Below are 14,456 nucleotides of genomic sequence, written 5' to 3'. Positions count from 1 at the left end.
TTCTCTAGGGGGCCACACCCACTTCTAAGCTCTGGGCAGAAGGTGTGGAGAATGCAGCAGAGTCTTTGGTCCATTATTTGAATTTCCTGACACTGGTTCCAATTTTGGCCCCCTTCCCTCTTCTGAGTTCCATAACCCCTGACCTGAACCAGGTGCCTGACACTTCCTGGCCCTCAGCTACCTGAGTCTAAGTCTTGCCAGCAGACAGGGGAGCTGGTCCTGCCCGGGACAGCAGCCCAGCTAGCTTGAAGTCTTCTACCAGAATCTGCATGTTCTGAGTCCACTGTTAGAGCCTTTCTGCTTTTCCCCACACAATCCTCTTCCTTGTCTTTCTCTATCCTTCCTCCTTCCTTTCTCTTCTCAGAGTCACCTTTGACTCAGAGATGTTAGAGCCGGAAAGGGGTTTACCATCAGAGGTCAAGCTCTGCATGGGATAGATAGGGAAACTGAAGCCTAGAGAGGCTGCTTGAGTCACCCAAGGTCACACAGCGTGCTTGTAGCTAGAACCCAGGCCTTCTCTCTGTGGCGGACCCCTTCCCTTTAATGCCACCTGTTTTACTATCCCTGGCTGCACTGACTAAAATATGGCAGGCTCAGCCTGGCCCTGGTTCATGGGCTGTTTCAAACTAACGTGTAATGATTGCCACAGGCAGGCTTCAGGTTTTTCCCTTCTTGAGAGACAGATAAACCAAACTTGAAAGAAGGGATTTTAGTTGTGGTAGATGTTTGGGGGCAGGTAGAAAGTCCCAACCTCCCTCACATCTCCCAAAAGAGTTGGACTCTGGTGGTCTCACTTCTTCCAGAGGTCTGGAAGAAGCTAGTCTCCTAGGCTCCTGCTTTGGAAGGAGTTTTCTCCCTGCCCTCCTTGGTCCACTGTGGTCTTCGACTCTCCAAAGATGGTAGCTCCTGGGACAAGGCAGGAGACTATTGTGCTGCAGCAGAGCGCCCGGGGTAAAAAGGGGTCCGGGAGGAGGAAGCTGGGCCACTCAGGCCACCCTGATCCAGGGAAGAGGCAAATGTTCTCTGACTTACAACTTTTAATGAAGTCATTTTTAGGGGGTAGGGACGAGATGCCCCAGCACACAGTGAAGGCACTGCTCCAGTAGCCAGGTCCGCTGGAACTCAGGTCTGCTGGGAGTTTGAGGGCTTGATGAACTTAGTTTCTGAGCTGGGCATCAAGGGGTCCGGTTCTGAAGCTTCCCTGTGGTCTTTGGCATTAGTTGAGGGATTCTGTGTTGCACAAAGCAAGGTGAAGTGAGTTTGCCCTTCTCCCCTCCCCCCAGGGGTTGGGGGTGAGCATTCAAATACAACTTGCCTAGCCAGCCAATGGCTTAGAGGGCCATGACTTCTCAAAGATTTCCAAACCCATTTAACCACAGCAGGTCATATCCAATTTATCCAGGAGTCTCTGGGCCCCAGCAAGTGAATTTGCAAAGGAATCCCTGTGTTCCCTGTCAGTTCCCCTGTATTTAAAGGCCTGGCTGGGAGCCTGGAAGTGAGCTGAGGGCTAATGGCTCAAGAGCAGGAGCAATCAGGGGTTTTGTGTTGGGGACTGGGTGGCCTGGGCTGAGCTGGAGGGACAGTTGTGAGCTGGTCTGTTTGTTTTGGGGAAGCTGGCAATGCTTCTCTCTGGCAACGCACTCCCAATTTCTAGCAGGTCTGCAGAGTTGCAGTTGCCCAAGATGGGTGTGCTCATGGGACAATCTTAGGCATTATGGAGTTGGGTGGTGGTCACAACTACTTTGCTTATGAGCAAATCCAGTCCTAAAGTACAACCAGTGCCAGAGCATTAGAGAAGTGCCCAAGTGGGCAACACTTCATCCACAGCCATCTCCTTTTTCATTCTCACCACCATTGTCGGGGAGGAGGTAGTTGTGGCAGGGTTTTCTAGTTCCCTTAGAGAGGTAAGGAATTGAGATAAGGCAAGGACTTCTGTTGGTAATAGAGTAGAGGTTGAGATTTGTCCTCTGAATTCCAGCCCGGGAGCTGGCCCCCTGGACAGTTTTTCTCAAGGCCGGTGACTCAGGGTGGGGGTTGCCAGCTCCACTGCCCAAATCCCAGGGAGAAATTCCAGAGGGATCACTCACTGGCAGGTCTGTGACCGTGGAGTCTGAGGGGTGAGCCAAGCCGTGCTCTTGCTCCTGCAGCCGTGTGACCAAGTTCTGCTTCTCTCGTCCCCAGCGTCGAGCCGAGTCCTCTAACTGCCACCAAGGAGAGGGACAGGTGGGGAAGCTCTAGTTAACAGGGCCCACCTCTGAGATCTGAACCAGAGACTGAGCCTACTCTTTGGGTAGAAAGCAAAACCCTGGGCAATGTGAGCTTCCCAAGAGTCCTCAGGGGTGGCACGGTTCAGTGGAGAGGGGCCAAGTGACAGTCTGATTAAGACTCAGATGGATCTTCCCTGAGTTCCAACAACACACTGAGCCCCAGCCCTGCTCAGAGTGATCCCCGACCCTGCTCACACTGAGCCCCAATCCTGTTCAGTGAGCCCCGACCCTGCTCAAACACCAAGTGCTAACCCTGTTCATGGACCAAGTGCTGAGCTTGTCCAGCCTGACCAACTGCTTTGCCTCAGCTACCTGTCTTTCCAGGGACAGGATCCGGCTCTGAGCTCGTTCCAGCTTGGCCAGGAGGTTAAACTTGTCTGAAGTGTCGTCCAGGTGATCCTGCAAGCAAAGCAGAAACTCACGCATGGCCCCAGCTGGGGGCTGAGACTGTGTGAGCTCAGGAGGCCAGGAGACGCTGAGTGAGGAACCAGCCAGGTCTGAGTTCCAAACTCATCTCTGCTATGCAGAGCTCAGACCCAGGGCTGAAGCCCCTTCCTAAAGGTCAGACTTGGCATGGCATGTGCTTTTTTTCCACAGCTGTTCTCCACGCAGATTTTGGGTACATGGTTTTTGCACGCCAATTTTTAAATGTGAAATGCACAAGGGAGTGCTCATTGGTGTAGGAAGTGAAGAATCTCTGTGAAACAAGGGCTCCCCTGCCCCCGGCAACTGTACCTGGGTGTCCATTCATTAGCTGTGTTTTCAAACACAACTCACCTCCTGTGACTCCTGGGATAAAGAGGAAAACTCTCCTGTGCCCTGAGCCACCCCCCTTCTGTAATTCAAATGTTCTGTCTCGGGTTTGCATAGGGCAGGGCACCTGCAGCAGCCTCAGAAGTGCAGTGGGGCCAGGGCGTGTCTGGAGCCTGGGGAACCCGTCTGTCAGCAGGGTTTTTATGCCTTTGGAGCGGCCTGGGCCATCGTCTCTTGCAGCCCTCTGCCAGGTCCCCTGCTCCCAACTCCCTGGGGTCTATCTGGGAAGGCGGAAAAGGGCTCTCTAAGGCTGTACCAGTCTCAGGAGATGCTTCATACTGGAGTTTCTGAGAGGTCTCAGTGGAGTCCAAGTGGAGGGCAGCCAGGTGCCAAAAGGAATCAGGGGCCCAGGGCCAGCAAGGGCTTGCCTGCTCTCAGAATGCTAGATAAGGGTCAAGGTGTAGCTTTCAAACCCAAGTGTGTCCCCCAAGGAGAAAGAGCGAGGCCTGAGGGCTGGCACTCCTGGAGACACCAGGCACATTGGAGACCCTGGGAAGCCTAGTTCCTGGTCTTAGCCTTCAACTTGGACTATGCTGAGGACCTGATGGGCACCTGATGACCAGCGCAGGCAGGCCCAGGCTGAGCCTGTGCCGGTGGCTCTTACCGGCAGGGCCTGCTGCTGCTGAATGTTGGGCGCTGACCGGTGGCGGCTCTTATCCAGCTCGGCCCGCAGCCTTGAGTTCTCTGCCAGCAGTGCTGTGTACTGGTCAGCAGGCAGGTTCTCTCCTGTGGGGCCCGGGGAAGTCCCCAGCAGGTGAAATGGTTGCAGATGTTTGTGAGATGGGTTTTTCTGCTTCCATGTCCCTGGTCTGATCTGCTCCAGCATTTTGCTCCATTCTCCCCTCCTTTGCTCCCAAGCCTTCAAGGGCTCCCCACTGCCGATGGGATCAGTCCCATACTCCTCAGGCATTCCTTCTCCATTCTTTAGCATCTGACCCCAGTGTTTTCCCTGCCACTCCCTACCGCAGCTGTTTGTCCTGGGTCTACTGCTGTTCTTCACCTCTCTACCTCTCCTCCCTTCTCTGCTTCTGGCATGGCCACTCCCTGGGCCTTTGCCCCAGCTGAGTCCCCTCCTGAGGCTGCCTTCTTATCTCTCATTCCACTCCTGGGTGACCTCAGGGTTCCTGAAAGGCAGGCCTTCAGAAAGGCCTGCCACCCCCAGCCCCGTGCAGTGGAGGCCGAGTGCAGGCTGGGCACGCAGGGGCCCTGGCGAGGCTGCGCAGTCAGGCTCAGGGAGGTTCTCTGCCTGGGCCTGACGTAGGGGACCTGGTTCTCTCCCGCTCACTAGAGCCGCCTCCGAATGGCAGTTCTAGGTAGCTTTGGTTAACGTCAATGGAGAAAACAAACCATTGATTTACCCAAAGTGTGTTTGCTTTATAGAAGCAGACTCTTGGGAAATATGGGAGAGGAAGAAATAATTGGAAGGGTCCTGGAGTTAAGAAATGAGGGACTTCCTGGGGAGCCCCTCTCTGCATGCTCTGGTCTGCAGGGCTTCTCCCCTGCATCTTTCTAGCCTGGCTTACACACTGCGTGCCCTGGCTTCCTGGGAGGAGGAGAGAGTGTGAGGGCCTGTGAGTGGGGGAGTGCCACCACCTGCCGCAACGGGAAGGTGCCACTGGAACAGGGAAGCCCTGGGAGGCAGGGACTCCAGGGACTGGATGACACCCTGGGGAGCAGCCTCACCCCTGCTGGGCTTCCCTGGCAGCCTGTTGGGTGGGGGCGCATTCCTCTCCTGAAGCTTGTCCTCCAGCACCCGCTCCATCTTCTCAATCACCTAGGGAGCAGAGGCAGGGGCTGGGCTGGGGCCTCCACACACTCCCTCCCTGGCTGGCCCCTGGCTGTCTGACCCCGGCCCTGCCTTCTCCTGGTGCCGCACGGTCTCCTCCAGCGCTGTCACCTTCCGCAGCTTGTCCTGGTGCCGCTTCAGCAATGCAGCCTGTGGCTGCTGAGCCTGGTACCAGAGAAGAAGCTCCTTCTCTCGATCATTCTTCTGGTGGTGGGGGAGGGGTAAGAGGGAACGTGGGAAGGAGGGGTGCCAGGAGCAACACTCCCCTGGGTGTTACCCTTGGCCTAGAGGCCTCACCCCAGGCCCCTCTCCTGAGTCCTCCATTGTGCTGACCCCCGGCCCTCTAAGCCCTTCCCCCTTCTGCTCCCAGATGCTTCTCTGCAGACTCCTACCCTAGCCCCCCATGTCCTCTGACTCCCAAGCCCCAGCTCACTCGAATCAGCTCATTCTGTAGATGCTGCACTTTGCCCTTCAGTTTCTTCATGTCCAGCTCACTCAGCAGCAGTTTCTGTTGCATGGATCCTGTGGTGGGGGCAGGTGGAGAGGTGGCTCAGATAGGGGGCACCTTCCAGCTCAAATCAGAACAGTTTGGGGGTGGAGACAAGTGTCTTCCTCAGTCCTAGGGCTTGAGAAGGGACCAGACTCTGTTTCCCACTGTGGAAAGGGCCCAGCTGGCTTTTGTCAGCTTGTGTCCAGTAAGGTGTACTCCTGGCAAAGGTTCCCCACCACCTCATCCCAGAATTAAGAGCTGAGGCTCTGGCAGGCACCTGGATGCCCTCAGTAGCCTGTATGCCCTCACCCAGTGTCTGGGTCTGGTCAGCAATGTCCTGCTCCTCCTCCATCTCCTCCTGGGTCAGGTGGCTCCTCAGTAGGCGGTTCTCTGCCTTCAGGACACTGGCCTGTTTCCGCAGCAACAGGATGTCCTCAGCCATCGTCTCCATGGCCCGCCGGTAGTTGTTTATCTCCTGTGGACCCCAGAGCTCAGAGTCGAGCCTCTAGCCCACATCTGCACCCATACTTGGAAGTCAGTGGTCAACCCCAAGACCAATGAACAGAATGCCCTCAAGCCTTAGCAGCTCCTCAGAGGGGTGGTTACGACTTGGTCTGCACCCCTTCTGGCTACGTGAGAGAAGTCATGCTCACGTTCTTTCCCAGAGGTCACATCTCTTTCTGTGATGCCGGCTAGGGGACCCGGGGCTCAGATACCAGGTGAGGAAGACCCAGAGCAACAGAGGCTCGAAGAGCCTGCAGCCAGGTTTCCAAGGCCGCTGCTCTGCCTTTGCCCCGCTCCTTTCTCCCTTCTAATTCCTCTCCTTCTTCATGCCGCTGAGAACTCAGGGGGAACCTCTCAGAAACCCCAATGAATGCCACTTGGGACCTGACCCCAGGGATCAGTCCCCTCACCCCGGCTCGCCCCAGCAGGCCCTGAGATCAGGAGGGACGCAGAGTAGGCCTGAGGGCCCAAATCAGAGCCCGGGATTGGGATCCAGCTCCAAGATGTGGGGTGGAGGTAGGGCCAGGATGCCAGGCTCTGACATTCGCTTAGGAGTAATAGCAACCCTGCTATCTGGTGTTCACGGAGCTTTACTGTGTTCTTGGGGAGAGGAGGGCTTCCCTTATTTAGTGCTCACAGCAAGCCTGTGAGGGTCGGTACTATCATCATCCTCATTTTACCGACAAGGAAACCAAGACCCAGAGAGGGGAGTAACTTTCTCAGTCACAAAACTGAATGGCAGAGCCAAGGTCTGAAACCCATGCCTGGGGGCACTTGAGTGTGTTCTTAAGTTCTGTGCAATTCTGCCATGATGCCTCTCATGGAAACATTGCGATATATTGGGAAATGATACAACAGATTATTTAAAAAATTATCAGTATGATCTCAATCTGGGAAAAAATTATGTCTGACCTTATGTATGCATGAAAGAATTAATAAGCGATTTTACAAGCATTTATTATATAATGAGAAATACCCTTTTGTGATTTAGAAAAAGTTTCACAAAGGGAGTTTCTTAAATCTAAACAGCACAGGATATAATAGAGGGCCCCCAAACCTGAAGCCAGAAAGATGCATGGGGGGCAGAGCTGGGTGTGGAGTCAGGGGGGGAGTGGGAGGAGGGAAGTGGGGGCAGCAGGAGACCACTGAGCCCTGGCTGCTCCGCCTCCCTGCAGCTGTGGAGGACTTGCCTGTGGGGGCGGGCTCCTACAACAGCTGGGGCCCCAGGCCCCTGGAAGCAGAGCTCTGCTCCCAGCTTCCTTCCGCCTAGGTCTCATGCTGACTGGGGATGTGGCTCGCCTCCCAGCCACTGCCACCAGCCTGCTGCAGGGTGGGCCACTGGCTTCTGGGGAGGAGCTCAGGGCCAGCGGGGGCTCACCAGACACTAGTGGTCACCTGCTGCTGTCTAGCCTTCTGGCTGGACTTCCTTTAACTGGTGCCAGTGTGGGATCCTTCTCTTTAGCACCTGCCCCAGAGGAGTTCCAGGTCTTGTCTCCTCCAGATCTGCCATCTGGTGTCCTCAGCCAGCCCCGTTAAGTAGGTGCCAGCCCCGAGACTGCACACACACAGGGCTCTGTGGTCAGGCCCCTGTCAGAGCCCAGGCTGGCCGAGGATTCACTGAGCGAGCTGAGACAGGCCCTTTCTGGCCTGAGCCCCAGGTTCCTCACATGGGACAGCCCAGGAGCTGCGGGGCTCAGAGTCAGCGTGTGTGCGCAGCTGGCACAGGGCCCATAGGGGCAGGTGTGCCCTGGAGGGAGCCGTTCTCGTCCCACCCCATTTCTGTGCAGTGGCTGCTTCATCAGCAGGTCAGACCCCTTCCTCTTCCTCCTGGCTGCCCCCTCATCAGTTTGGAGATCTGCTTGGATACTGGATACTATTAAAGTTGAACATACGTAGAGCCTATGATCTAGCGATGGTATTCCTGAGCACATACCCAATAAACACACAGAAGCAGGGGAAGAACATTGCTACCAGTCTTATTCATAATAACCCCAAACTGGACAGGACACAGTGTCCATCACAGTAGAACGGTGAGAGAGTGGCACAGTGGGTGCTGCACAGCAACACAAAGGGGCCAAGGTCAGCTGCGTGAAACCACATGGAGGTATCTCAACATCAAGCACAAAAGAAATCCAACAAAAACACCCATTCTAGGATTCCATATAGATTTGGTTCACAAGCAGACAAACTCAATAACGTTAGAAGTCAGTGGATGAGATCCGTTGGGGGAGGCGGGGTGTGACTGGGAGGCACCAGGGAGCTTCAGGGCTGTTGGAAATGCCCTACCTCTTGAGCTCGTTGAGCATTTACTATGTACTTTGTAATAAGTCACCACAGTGAATACACTTACGTTTTGTGCATTTGTCTGAATGCATGCTTAAATAAGTTAAAAACATTTAACAAATTAAAAATGAAAGCCTGGCTGAAGTTTGGTTAAGTACACGAAGTGTCCACACTGCTACCCTCCTCTGGGGACCCTCCCAGCTCTCAGCAGCAACGGGCTCTTCTCAGCCCAGAGCTGGGGATGCTTCTGAGGGTCCTGCTCCCAGGCCCTCACCACAGGCTCTGCACCCTGGGAGGCCTCCCAATTCAGTGAGGCTTCCTCACAGTGTCCTCTGAGGATGAGCAGGCATACATACTGATCCTCGTTGAGGGCTGGCATGATGCCTCAGAACACCCTCAGACTCACACAGGTTCAGTGCTGTAAGGGCACTGCCGGCAAACGTGGAGCTAGCACTGGAACCCAACCTCTGCTCTAAAACTTGTGTTCTCTGCACCCACTTGATTGACGGATGGTGGAGACCTCTCTCAGAGGGAAGAAGAATGACTTGACTTTGGCCGAATCTATCTACAGAAATGAAGGGACATGGATGGAGGAGGCGGCCAATGTAGGTACCAATGTCCATCTGATGTCCTGAGACCCCATTCTGCCCTTTGTCCCTGAGGCCAAGGCTGCCTTGGGGTGGAGGTGGAAGAAGGGGTTCTCCTGTCTGCTGTTCAAGGAGGCTAACGTACCGAGGCCTCTCTGTGTCAGGAGAGGTGGGCGTGTGGCTCATCTCACTGTTCCGACCTGCACGTGGCCCACTACAGGGCGCAATCAGCAGATGTGAAAAAGCTAGCTTGATCCCACTGCTGACTCACCAGCTTCTTCCTCAGGTGGGGTCTGCCCAAGGTAAGGGTCAGGGAGAGAGGCCTCAGGCAAGGGAGAACCCTGCTGGACACTGCAGTGTGGGCACCTTATCTAGGTGTGTGCTGGTGGAGGCCTGAGATCTTCACGGCTGTGGTTCAGGGTGAGCTCCTGAGTTTGGACCAGATGCAAAGTCTAAGTTCTGGCATGCGAGGCCCCTTATAAGCTTCCCCCTCAAGCACACTGACCCAACCCTTCCCCTCCCACACTCTAATTCCTCCCTTCCCACCTCCACTCCTGCTGAGCTATCTGTAGAGAGACCCCTAATTTCCCACAACCTGACCTGTCCTTTTATGGTCTACCCAGCAATTTGTAATCGCACGAAGACTGCCAGTGTGTGTGTGTGAGTGTGCATGCATGTGCACATATGGGCATGGAGGGAGTCTCAGGGGAAGGGGCTGTCAGCCCTGCCACCTGACCCATGAATTTGATTATCCCCCTTCCCATTCAGGGCTTGCCCTTCCTAGGATCCCATTGTTCTTCATCCCAGCAGTCCCAGGGGTGAACAAATCTCTGTTCTTAACATCTCCCCTTGATAGACAAAGAAAGCTGAGGGCCAGAGGAAGTGGTGTCTTTTCCTCGGCCATGTGGCTCCTGCTAGAAGAAGGGCCATAGTGTCTTCAGGACTCTACCCTTGGAGATCAGCTCTGTAGACCTTCCCCAGGCCCCTATGTCCCCCCCAGCCTGGTGGTCTCTGAGCATGGGGTCTCCCCAGGAAGACTGAGAAGGACCTTGGTCCTGGCTTATCCCCCTCAGTCTCTACCCTGGCCAGTACCCTCTGTCCATGGGACTCCGAGAGGTGGCAGCACCCCCTGCCCCCAGTTTTGCCTACCCTCAGAACTCAGAGGCAACCTTGGGCAGCACAGCTGGACTGAGAGGCTGCAGCCTGACCTATCCCAGCAGCCTGGGCTAGGCTCCCCACTCAAGGCCACATTCTGCGTCACAGCCCAGCCTTGAGACCACACAGGACACCATGTCTCAGATTCCTCTTGTAGTTCTATCCCTCTGTCTGTTCCCTCATTCCCCCAGTGCCCAGCCTGTTTGATCCAGCACATCCTCCAGGGCACTGACCCTGAGTGCCCTCTGCACCCTCTCCCCATGAGGGTCCCAGCTCTCAGCAGTGTGCCCAAGGTCACAATGATGAGTTATAAAGCCCAGGGTGGAAGAAGATCAGTAAACACCCAGCCACTCACAGTCGCTGAGTGCCACTATGAGCCTTGTGTGCCATGTCTGTGCCCAGCTGGGGTCATGAAGCACAGAGGAGCCCAGACTGTCTCTGCCTGTGGTGCTGTCACCTGTACACTGAAGAGACTAACAGGAAGTGCCTGTGCCAGAGGGGAGTTCATCCTGGTGTCCAGGAAGGCTTCCTAGAGGAGGTGATAATTTGAGCTGACTCTTTGAAGATGAGTAGGTGTTACCTGGGGTGGGAGAAGTCTCTCTGGCAGAGGAGAGACATTGTAGTAAATGCAGGGAGGCGAGAGAATGTGTGATGAGGAACAAAGCAGGCAAGTTCCCAGACAGCAGGGTGTGGGGAGGAGCGGTAGGAGTATGGCTGGAGAGGCGTCAGGGAAGACAGAAGATGGTCTTGAAGGGCAGTCTCAGGATCTTAGATGCTGTCCTGCAGGCCACTGTAGGGCCTAAGCTGGGGTTGCGGGGTACAGATGACAAGACCCCTGTGGTTGCTCAACACAGAGAATAAATGAGGGGATGGAGACCCGGAACAGTGGGCCAGGTGACACATAATGAGACCTGCCCAGGTAACGGCAGTGGGTGTGGAGATGAGGGCAGGAGCTACAGGAAGGACAGCGAGGAGGAAGTGGAGGAGGAGTATCTGGGGTCTTGGTGGAGGGTACATGTAGGAAGTGAGGGGGAGAAGGTTCTGACTTGGGGAGGGGAGGGTCATGTTGAGTGTGAGGTGCCTGTGTGGCCTCCAGGTGGAGGTGGCCACGGAAGTTGGTGGTTGTCAAGCTTGGTAGGCGGGCAGCCCTCAGAGGTGTGAGTGAAGCCTTGGAATGGAGGAGATTTCCATAGTCAGGGGAAGTGTGGAGTAGAGTGAAGGATGGGGTTTAAGGACAAGGTTGGGGGTGGTAGTGAGAGAGGAGTCCTCAAGATCAGGGCAATTGTCAGAGAAGTAGGAGGAAAAGGGGCCAAATCAGGCTGGAAAAGCAGAGCTTCACGATGGAGGGATGATGGCCTTCTACTTTGAGTAATGGCACATTGGGTAATGTAGAACTTCCGACGCCAGAAATAACCTAAAAACCTGGATACAAAGTAAAAACTACCTTCTTAAAATTATTAAAGAGCTGGTAAGATGGTAAGGAATTATTGGCCAGAGATAAGGGATAGATGGGGACCCACGTGGTAGGATATCACACAGTGATGAAAAAGAGGAGCCACAGCACAAAGCAAACACACAGATAAATCTCACACAGGAAATTGAGCAAAAAAACCATACATAAAATAATGCATATGGTGTGATGTTTTTTAAAATTAACAACAGAGACTACTAGGCCATAGTAATTAGGAAGGCACAGTTAGGTGATTACACTACAAAGAAGCAAAGTGCTGTGGTTGGTGTGGCTCAGTGGATTGAGCACTGGCCTGGGAACCAAAGGATCACCGGTTCGATTCCCAGTCAGGGAACATGCCTGGGTTGCAGCTAGGTCCTTAGTAGGGGGTGTGCAAGAGGCAACCACACATTGATGTTTCTCTCCCTCTCTTTCTCCCTCACTTCCCCTCTGTCTAAAAATCAATCAATCAATCAATCAATCAACCAATCTTAAAAAAAAGAAATAAGCCCTGGCTGGCATAGCTCAGTGGATTGAGCGCGGGCTGCAAACCAAAGCATCGCAGGTTCGATTCCCAGTCAGGGCACATTCCTGGGTTGCAGGCCAGGTCCCCAGTGGGGGCCACATGAGAAGCAACCACACATTGATGTTACTCTCTCTTTCTCCCTCTCCTCCCCTCTCTAATAAATAAATAAATAAATAAATAAATAAATAAATAAAATCTTTTAAAAATTTTCTTAAAAAAAGAAACAAAGCAAGATAGTAAGCTGGCACAGTGGTTATGTCTAGGAGAGGAGAGCTGTCTAGGAGGTTCTGGTGATGTTTTATTTCTTGACCTGGGTGATGGTTTCATGGGCATTTAATTTATAACTTGGTTGTGTTTTATTTTTATGTTCAGTGTAATTTTATACATGTGGGTTATACTTTACAATGAAAAAATGTGCTGTTGTTTTTTTTTTAAAAAAAGGAGAGAAGGGTTTACTTCTAGTGAAGATGGGTATAGCAGTCCCCCCTGGGGAGAGATGGGTCCCAGCCCTACACTTGGCTCCCCAGCCTGAAGCACCAGTGCCCAGAGGAGGAGTTCTCACATCTTCTCATTGAGAAAACAAGCAAGGACAGCAGCTGAGTGAGACACAGAGTTACTGGAGGCCCAGGCATTCCTCTTGAGAAGCTTGTGCACATACTTACTGGCTCACAAACTCACTTTTTCTAAGTTTGCAGGGAAAACAGCTCAAAAAGCACTAGGGACATAAGGAGAGGAACTGAACTGACTGGCTTCAGGGTGAGAGCTGGAACGGCAGTTGTCAGGGCAGCCCTCTCCGGGGATGAAAGCACTAGCAGGCACCATTGGTCTGTCGTTGAACTTTCCCCTCACCCAGCCTGCAGGTGAGCTAGCACTGTTCACCTGCCCTGATGATTTCCTGAGACTCTGTCCTACCCAACCCATGTGCGCAGCTCAAGCTATTTTCAGAGGTTTTCCACATAAGTGACCTGCTTCAGCACGTGCTGGGGACTTTTCTAAAATCTCTCAAAGATCCACAAACCCCAAACAAACAATGGCTGGCTTTGGCATGCCCCGTACCTCCTGCTAAGTGGCTCCAAGCCTGGAACAAGCAGTGACAGGGCTCCTCTTGCATTATAACACCTGTCAGGTGGCTCCAAGCCTGGCACAAGCTGCAGTCAGTGTTGGCTTGGAACATAACTTAAACTAAGTGGCCACAAGCCCAGTACAAGTGGTTGCTGGTCTCAGCTCACAATGTGGTGCCCACCAAAGGGTCCAAGCACAGCACTAGTGGCAGCCAGCCTTAGTTTGCACCATAGCATCTCCCAAGCACCTCCTGCACAAGTGGCAACCAACTGCATATTACTCTATAGCTCCCACCAGGTGGCTCCCATCCAGGCACAAATGATGGCTGGCATTAACCTGCATCAGAACCCCTTCCAAGAGCCTCCAGAACCAACACACCTGGTGGCCAGCTTGACCACACCAGAGCACCACCCAAAGGGTGGCACACCCAAAGGGTGGACACAGCAGGCATTGGAGCCCCACTAAAGAGACTCCTGGTCCATGGGATGAGCTCCCACAAAGTAGCTGTCTGCTATAGTCATGGTCAGTCCTCCTAGCCAGCCAGACACTGACTGATTTGCCAACAGAAATCAAGGCTCGACTATAACAGGAAGGCATATACAACTCACACAAGAGACACCCCTGGAACACCTGGCTCAGGTGAACAGTGAAATTGCACTACTGGGTCTCACAGGACACCTCCTAGATAAGACCACTCTGCCAAGCCTGGGAAATGTAGCAGCTCTACCTAATACATAGTAAGAAACACAGGAAGGCAGCCAAAATGAGGAGACAAAGAAACATGGCCGAAATGGAAGAACAAGACAAAACTCCAGAAAAAGAACTAAACAAAATGGAGAAAAGCAATCCATTAGCTACAGAGTTCAAAACACTGGTTACAGGGATGCTCAGTGAAGTTAGGGAAGGAATAAATGAACTCAGTGAGAACTTACACAAAGAGACAGAAACCTTAAGAAAAGAACTAGTCAGAAATGAAGAATACAATAACTTAAATGAAGAATATGTTAGGGGAACCAACAGTAGTGTAGATGAAGCAGAGGATCAAATCAGTGATTTGGAAGAAAGGTGGCAGAAAACACCCAATGAGAACAGCAAAAAGAAAAAAAAGAATCTAAAAAATCTAGGACAGTTAGAGGGACCTCTAGGAGAACGCCAAGTGTACCAATGCACATCATAGGGGTACCAGAAGGAGAAGAGAGAGAGAGAGAGAGAGCGCGCACACAAGAGACTGAATACCTATTTGAAGAAATAGTGATGAAAACTTTCCTAACCTGGCAAAGGAAATAGACATACAATTTCAGGAAGCACAAAAAGCTCCAAACAAGATGGACCTGAAGAGGCCCACACCAAGACACACAATAATGAAAATGACAAAAAGTAGAGACAAAAAGAATCTTAAAAGTAGCAAGAGAGCAGTTAGTTACCTACATAGGAGCTCCCATATGATTGTTAGCTAATTTCTCAACAGAAAATTAGCAGGCCAGAAGGGACTGGCACAAAATATTCAAACTGATGAAAAACAAGGACCTACAA

At 52.9% G+C, this 14,456-nt stretch overlaps 1 protein-coding gene across 1 annotated transcript in view; it reads right to left on the bottom strand.

Moving 5' to 3' along the window:
* Positions 1–1,122: 1,122 nt before the first annotated feature.
* CCDC33 (coiled-coil domain containing 33) overlaps positions 1,123–14,456 on the bottom strand; it is a 90,005-nt gene continuing 76,671 nt past the window's right edge. The window contains exons 12-19 of the mRNA XM_045848472.1: positions 5,666–5,831; positions 5,300–5,388; positions 4,939–5,070; positions 4,763–4,854; positions 3,685–3,841; positions 2,580–2,666; positions 2,088–2,201; positions 1,123–1,230 (exon numbers count right to left, since the gene is read on the bottom strand). Coding sequence (XP_045704428.1) covers positions 1,123–1,230; positions 2,088–2,201; positions 2,580–2,666; positions 3,685–3,841; positions 4,763–4,854; positions 4,939–5,070; positions 5,300–5,388; positions 5,666–5,831 — 945 coding nt within the window. The remainder of the gene's footprint in view (positions 1,231–2,087; positions 2,202–2,579; positions 2,667–3,684; positions 3,842–4,762; positions 4,855–4,938; positions 5,071–5,299; positions 5,389–5,665; positions 5,832–14,456) is intronic.

Source organism: Phyllostomus hastatus, unplaced genomic scaffold, assembly GCF_019186645.2.
Source record: "Phyllostomus hastatus isolate PE091 unplaced genomic scaffold, TTU_PhHast_1.1 phas_contig_62, whole genome shotgun sequence".
Lineage (NCBI taxonomy): Eukaryota > Metazoa > Chordata > Mammalia > Chiroptera > Phyllostomidae > Phyllostomus > Phyllostomus hastatus.
This window is presented reverse-complemented; position numbering and strand designations above follow the sequence as displayed.